Here is an 8,115-nt window from a genome sequence, read left to right as displayed (position 1 = left end):
TGTTCCATCGCTCTATGAAAGACTTCAGATGCAGATATTGTCCCGAAAGGCATTCTGAGGAAACAATACCTGCCAAATGGTGTGTTGAAGGTACAGTATTTGGTTCTTTCTTCATCCAGTTTTAGTTGCCAAAATCCTTGTGAGGCGTCGAGCTTTGTGAAGTATCTGGCACCTGACATTTCACTGGTGATTTCTTCTCGCTTGGGAATCTGGTAGTGTTCACGTTTTATGTTTGCATTTAAGTCCTTTGGATCCATGCATAATCTTAGATCATTGTTCTTTTTCTTTACACATACCATGGAGTTAACCCAGTCTGTTGGCTCTCCGACTTTCCTGATGAATCCTAGTGTGGTCATTCTGTCCAGTTCTTTCTTGAGCCGGTCATACAGGGGTGCTGGAACTCTCCGTGGAGCATGTACCACTGGCTGAGCATCCTCCTTTAGCTGGATCTTGTAAGTGAATGGTAGAACTCCAAATCCTTTGAACACATCCTGGAAATTACTCACTACAGAATCCACTGAGTCATCTGGTCTGCTTATGGCACAGTTTATATGGTAGACTCTCTTGACCAGTTCTAAGTCCTCACAAGCTTTGTCACCTAATAGTCAATCAAGTCCTTCAGCCACAACAGAAAACATGATGATGCACTTTGTCTTTGACTGTCACTTTAAGTCTGCATACACCTAAACTATCTATTTTCTGTCCATTATAGTCCTTCAGTAGCACTGACTTTTTCTGTATTTTGGGCTTTTCTTTCATGTTTCTAATGTCACTCATACTGATTAAGTTTGCTTTCGCCCCAGTGTCTAATTTCAATGTAACTAATGCTCCATTTACCTGCAGTGGGATCATCCATTTGTCCTCTTTTACTGCATTAACTTTATGTTCAGCATTGTCCATTTCTGAGGGCTGCACATTTTCTGTATCCTTTTTGATATTGTCACATGACACCATTCCTACAGAAAATGTCTCACTTAAATCAGTGTCCTCAATCACATTAACTCGTTGCCCTTTCTTAGTTTTTACTTTTGAAAAGCATTGTTTGGCAAAGTGATTCTTTCCATAACATTTTGTGCACATTTTCCCAAACACAGGGCACTGTCGTGACTGGTTTTTGTAACCACAGCATTTACAATTAAAAATTCCTTCCTCTGATTGCTTTTCATTTCTGTTCTGCCCACGTTTCTTCCCCTCGTAGGACACAGCACCGACAGCAGCACTGTCACTTACTACAATCGCATTATTATTAATTTCACTGAAAGTCTTCGCGTGCTTTTGAGCTAGCTCACTGGCCTGGCATATTTTCACAGCATTTTCCAATGTTAGTTCGGTTTCTCTCAACAGACGTTCCCTGACCTTTTTATCATGAATACCAAACACAATCTGGTCACGAATCATGGATAATTTCAGATCAGAGAAATTACATGTCTGTGCTTTCAGTTTTAGATTGGTCACAAAGCTATCAAAAGTCTCATTTTGCTGCTGTGTCCGTGAATGGAACACGTATCTCTCATAGGTTTCGTTCTTTTTGGGAGAACAATGTGTATCAAATTTCTTTAGCACATTGTCCAATATTTTTCTGTCCTGCTCTGGATCAAGTACAAATGTATTAAATACCTCTATCGCCTGCGGGCTTGCAACCATTAGCAGTAACGTTATTTTCCTTGCGTCTGGCTTCATACCGAATCCGATGGCAGCAATGTAGTGTTCGAATTGTTGTTTGAAAGTCCGCCAATTGCATTCGGCTTTCCCCGTGAGTTTCAAACCCTCCGGTGGCTTCAAATTCTTCATGTCGCGTTTCACAATATTCAGCAGATTTTACCACTCCTGGTACCATGTTATGTTCATAATAACTAGTCGTTTTCATTATGAACAGCTAGCTTCTAGCTAGTCACTTTATTCATGCCATGTTGACTTCTACAGCTTCCATCTTGACTACTAAGTAGCTAAAAAGTAGGACCTCGAAGGTAGTAATCTCTGGATTACTACCAGTGCCACGTGCTAGTAAGAGTACAGAGAACAGGATAGTTAGGCTAAATACGTGGCTTGAGCAGTGGTGTAAGAGGGAGGGTTTTAAATTTTTGAGGCATTGGAACCAGTTTTGTGGTAGGTGTGACCTATACAAAAGGGACGGTCTACACCTGTGCAGAGATGGAACTGATGTTCTCGGGGTAATTTTTGATAAAGCAGTTCGGGAGCATTTAAACTAGTATGGCAGGGGGCTAGAAACCTATGTAGTGAAATAGAGGAAAGTGAAAGGCAGACAGAAATAAATGGTAAAAGGGTGAGGAACAAAAAACAAAGGGCCAAACTAATTCATAAAAAATGTGAGCATAAAAAAAGCCTGAGGGTTTTATACCTTAATGCGAGAAGCATCAGGAACAAGGTAGATGAATTAGCTGTGGAAATAGAGGTTAATAATTATGATCTAATTGGGATTACGGAAACATGGTTGCAGGGTGAGCAGGGCTGGGAGCTTAACATACAGGGGTATTCAGTATTTAGGAAGGATCGACAAAAAAGAAAGGGAGGAGGGGTAGCATTGCTAGTAAAAGAGGGGATAAATGCAATTGAAAGGAAGGATATTAACTCAGTTAATACAGAATCTATATGGGTGGAGCTAAGAAATAGCGAGGGGCGAAAAACATTAATAGGAGTGGTATATAGGCCTCCAAATAGTAAAATAGAGGTTAGGGAGGGCATCACGAGGGAAATTAGAGAAGCGTGCAATAAGAGCACAGCTGTCATCATAGGTGACTTTAACTTACATATAGATTGGACTAGCCTAATCAGTAAAAATAATGAGGAGGAGGAATTCCTTGAGTGTTTAAGGGATGGTTATCTGGATCAATATGTCGAGGAACCAACTCGGGAACAGGCTATATTGGACTGGGTACTGTGCAATGAGAAGGGACTAATCAGTAATCTTGTTGTACGGGGACCCTTGGGTCAGAGCGATCATAACATGATCGATTTCTCACTCGAAATGGAGAGCGAAGAAATTGACTCAGAGACTAAGGTCCTGAATTTAAACAAGGGGAATTATGATGCCATGAGACGGGAACTGAGTAGGTCTGATTGGACAACGTTCCTGAGAGGACTGGAGGTAGATAAACAATGGCAAACATTTAAAGATAGAATGACAAAATTGCAAAAATTGTTTATACCAATCTGGCATAAAAGGAAATCTAAAAAGGTGACTCAACCGTGGATAACAGGGGAAATTAGAGACAGCATAAAATCCAAAGATAGGGCGTATAAAATAGCCAAAAAAAGCGCCAGAGCGGAAGATTGGGAACAGTTTAAGATAGAGCAAAGGAGGGCAAAGGGCATGATCAAGAGGGGCAAAATAGCTTACGAAAACAAGCTGGCGGAAAATATAAAAACTAACTCCAAAAGCTTTTATAAATATATCAAAAGGAAAAGACTGGTGAAAACCAAAGTTGGTCCATTGCAGTCAGATACGGGGGAATATATAATGGGAAATAAGGAAATGGCAGATCAACTAAATGCATACTTTGGGTCAGTCTTTACGAAGGAAGACACAAAAAACCTCCCTGGGATATCGGGAAAAATAGGGACATTGGCAAAGGAGGAACTGACGCAAATCAATATCTCTAAGGATATGGTGTTAAGGAAGCTAAAGGGATTGAAGGTGGACAAATCCCCAGGGCCTGATAACATGCATCCTAGGGTACTGAAGGAGGTGGCCCTAGAGATAGCGGATGCACTAAGGATGATTTTTCAGAATTCATTAGACTCGGGAACAGTGCCGATGGATTGGAGGGTAGCTAACGTTACCCCACTATTCAAAAAGGGGGGTAGGGAAAAAGCAGGTAATTACAGACCTGTAAGCCTTACATCAGTTGTGGGCAAAATGCTGGAGTCCATCATTAAGGATGAAATAGCGGAGCACTTAGCAAATGGGGACAGGATAGGACAGAGTCAACATGGATTTACAAAGGGTAAATCGTGCTTGACTAATCTATTGGAATTTTTTGAGGGAGTAACTGGTAGAATAGATGGGGGAGAGCCAGTAGATGTGGTGTACCTGGACTTCCAAAAGGCCTTCGATAAGGTCCCACATAAAAGATTAGCATGGAAAATTGAGGCTCATGGGATAAAGGGGAAAGTTTTGGCGTGGATAGGGAACTGGCTGTCAGATAGAAAACAGAGAGTTGGAATAAACGGCTCATTTTCTGAATGGCAGGCAGTAACAAGTGGGGTACCACAGGGATCTGTCCTGGGCCCCCAGCTGTTCACAATTTACATTAATGACCTGGATCAGGGAGTCGGATGCAGCATTTCCAAATTTGCAGACGACACTAAACTAGGAGGTGGGGTGGGCTCAGAGGAAGAGACCAGGAAGCTCCAGAGCGATTTGGACAGACTGGGCGATTGGGCGGATAAATGGCAGATGCACTATAATGTGGACAAGTGCGAAGTTATCCACCTTGGGTGCAGGAACGGGAGGGCAAATTATTATTTAAATGGCAATAGATTGGGAGAGGGGGAAGTACAGAGAGACCTGGGTGTTCTTGTACACCAGTCACTGAAGGCGAGCATGCAGGTGCAACAGGCGGTCAAGAAGGCAAACGGTATGCTGGCCTTCATAGCAAAAGGGTTAGAATACAGGAACAGGGATACCTTGCTGCAGCTGTACAGGGCACTGGTGAGACCACACCTCGAGTACTGTGTACAGTTTTGGTCGCCTCATCTGAGGAAGGATGTTCTTGCCATGGAGGGGGTGCAGCGGCGATTCACCAGGCTGATACCAGGAATGGCGGGAATGACCTATGAGGAGAGACTATGTAGTTTAGGGATGTACACACTGGAGTTTAGAAGATTGAGAGGGGACCTCATAGAAGTGTATAAAATTCTGACAGGTCTAGACAGACTGGATGCAGAAGGAATGTTTCCCTTGGCGGGTGAGAACAGAACTAGAGGACATAATTTAAGGATAAGGGCTAAACCATTTAGGACAGAGATGAGGGGGAATTTCTTCACTCAGAGAGTGGTGAACCTGTGGAACTCATTGCCACAGAGGGCAGTGTACGCCAGCTCATTAAATATATTTAAGAGGGAATTAGATATATTTCTACGGGCAAAAGGGGTTAAGGGTTACGGAGAGAAGGCGGGGACGGGATACTGAATTAAAGGATCAGCCATGATCTCATTAAATGGCGGAGCAGGCACGAAGGGCCGAATGGCCTACTCCTGCTCCTATCTTCTATGTATCTATGTATCTATGTATGTACTGCCTTCTGGGTAGCCTAGTGCATCATGGGTAGCCCATGACTAAACATCCATACAGCTAGACATACAGCTCCACCTAGTGTACCATTCTAGAATGACAGGTTACTGATCATTACAGATATTACTGCCAGTTTATGCTCCACTCGAGCCTCCTCCCACCCCTCTACATCTAACCTCATCAACATATACTCTATTCCTTTCTGCTGTGTTTATCTAGCTTCCCCTTAAATGCATCTATGTTATTCACCTCAAATACACCCTGTGGTAGTGAGTTCCACATTCTCACCACTCTCTGGGTAAAGAAGTTTATCCTGAATTCCCTATTGGATTTATTCGTGACTCTCTTATATTTAAGGCCCCTAGTTCTGGTCTCCCTCGCAAGTGGAAACATCTTCTCTGCGTCTACCCTATCAAACCCCTTCATAATTTTAAAGACGTCTATCAGGTCACTGTAATGATCAGTAACCTGTCATTCTGGAATGGTACACTAGGTGGTGCTGTATGTATATAAGAGTGGGCTACCCAGGATGCACTAGGCTACCCACAAGGCAGCAGTCAAGATGGAGGCCTCTACAGATACTGTACCTAGTCCACATGTGCTCAATAAAGTGTCTAGCAAAAGCTAGCTGTTCGTAATAAAAACGACTAGTTATTAATGAACATAACAGTCACCTCTCAGCCTTCTCTTTTCTAGAGAAAAGCGCCCCAGCCTGTTCAGTCTTTCCTGATGGTTACTACCTCTCACTTCTGGTATCATTCTCGTGAATCATTTTTGCACCTTCACCAGTGCCTCTATATTCTTTCTATAATATGGAGACTAGTACAGTGCACAGTGCTCCAAGTGTGGTCTAAGCAAGATTCTACACAGGTTTAACATAACTTCGCTGCTTTTCAATTCTATCCCTCTAGCGCATTTAACTCTGCCTGAGTTCCTTTTTTCTTGACTTTATCAGGCAGGGTGGGAAGCGGGCTGTCGATTCCATGTCGCCCGTTTCACGCTATCGCCCAAGGCGAGCTTATACCCCGTGGGCCGAATGGTCTTCTTCTGTGCTATAAACTTCTTCAGTTCTCTAATCAGTGTCAGCTGTGACTCAGTGAGTCGCACTCACTTGGTGGGAGGGGCTAGGAGTGAGCAGGTGCTGCTGGGTGCTTGATTGCTGCAGGGAGTTGGAGTGAGTTTGTAAAAAGTTGGTGGGGTTTCTTGCGGGGGGGGGGGTTCAGGTTTTAGGGCCTTTTTGGTCCTTAAACAACTGCTGAGGGGCCTGGACAATATTCCCAAGATGAATTTAATCAAGTGAGAAAATGTTGGGGGAAGGGAGAAAAAAAGGCCCAAAGATTTGGGCCGGGACCCCAGGAGGTTTGGAAAAGAAAACACGGTGGTAGTTCAGTGCGAGGATAAGGAGATACAAGCTTGGGATATTATCCAGGCGGTACATGAGGACTGCAGCGAGGAAAGCTGCTTTGCCTGCTGACCAAAGCCAAATGTTGGGTTCAAGGTGACAGTCAGTGGCCGTGAGGAGATGGAAAGATTTTACTGAATTTGAAAGATTGGAGATAAGTTCTTGGAGGTAACTCTGCTATATTCTGAAGAGGAGGTGGTCTCATTCTTAAACCTGCCGGTTTATATTGAGGACGATGTGCTAATTAAAAAGTTGGAGTCATGGGACGTTAAAAATTTGCTCAGCAATAAAAAGGAGATACTATCCAGGAACGCGGGTAGCAGATGGAGCCCGTTATAGAATCATGGAATCATAGAAAGTTACAGCACGGAAGGAGGCCATTTCGGCCCATCGTGTCTGCGCCAGCCAACAAAGAGCTATCCAGCCTAATCCCACTTCCCAGCTCTTGGTCTGTGTAGTGTATGTACTTTGCAGAAGGAACTATATTCTGCAGCCCCTGTATACTGCAGTATCAGTAGTGACCACCCCTGTATATAAGCCTGTGTAGTAACTTTCCATAGTTAGTTCCAGTTTGTCTCCACTCAGTAAAGACCTGTTATAACCAACTCCTGCAGTCCGTGTCTCAATTACACACGGACATAATACTGGCGATGAGCAGATCCAAACTTACCTACAGTCTGCACCACCTCATGGGGATCCATCCCTGAAGCGAAGTTGTCAGAGGCCGAGGCCAGAAGAAAGAAAAAAATAAATAAATAAAATAAAACGATCAGAAGAAACGGGCGTCGACCGTGGGGCAACCACCTCTGATTCATCAGCGTGAAAGATTTGCAGGAGAGGCTGTCGAGAGCGAGGCTTGGTTATCCTGTCGATGGTGTTCCAGCTAATCGGGCTGGTGGCAGGTAGTACACTGATCCTTCCTGGGCTGCGGCGGGCTAGAGCTCGATCGGGTGTCTTTTCAACGGGGCCGAGCAGCATTGTCGGGAAGAGGAGAGAGAGAGAGAGAGGGTGGAGCACACAGGGCGCGGCCGGTGCTACGAAGCCGGGCAGCGTACAGACCCGAGAAGAGGGAGGAAAGTGTCCCGCAGGGTTGCTCCGACGACGGGGAAATAAAAGAAATTAGAAGCGCAGAAAGCCGTGAGGAGCTGCCATTTGCCACGGGAACCGCGGAGAGCGGCGTTAGCAGCAGCGCGGGGAGAAGTGCGCGAAGACCATAGGACGTCGCCATCAAGACATAAAACACCAGCAACAGCACTAGCAGCAGCGGAGAAGAAGGCAAAGCGCGGGAGGTGCCATTTTGTTAAATCGGGGAAGAAGGCAAAGCGCGGGAGGTGCCATCTTAGATTTCCAAGATGCCGAAGACTGGCAATATCACTGCCTTCGATAATGCAATAGAAGACTGGACCATGTATGTGGAAAGAGTCGAAGTATATTGCGAGGCAAACGAAGTAGCCGATGA

The 8,115-nt window shown here is 44.5% G+C and overlaps 1 protein-coding gene across 1 annotated transcript in view; it reads right to left on the bottom strand.

Annotated features, from left to right (window-relative positions):
* Positions 1 to 4,375: 4,375 nt before the first annotated feature.
* Positions 4,376 to 8,115, bottom strand: part of ttc7b (tetratricopeptide repeat domain 7B) — a 499,428-nt gene continuing 495,688 nt past the window's right edge. The window contains exon 22 of the mRNA XM_086002622.1: positions 4,376 to 4,794. Coding sequence (XP_085858748.1) covers positions 4,714 to 4,794 — 81 coding nt within the window. The 3' untranslated portion in view covers positions 4,376 to 4,713. The remainder of the gene's footprint in view (positions 4,795 to 8,115) is intronic.

This window comes from Somniosus microcephalus, chromosome 12 (assembly GCF_052327205.1).
Source record: "Somniosus microcephalus isolate GS21.2 chromosome 12, FLI_Smic_1.0, whole genome shotgun sequence".
NCBI classification, from domain to species: domain Eukaryota; kingdom Metazoa; phylum Chordata; class Chondrichthyes; order Squaliformes; family Somniosidae; genus Somniosus; species Somniosus microcephalus.
Note: the sequence above shows the minus strand (reverse complement) of the source record. Positions and strands in the feature narration are given on the sequence as shown.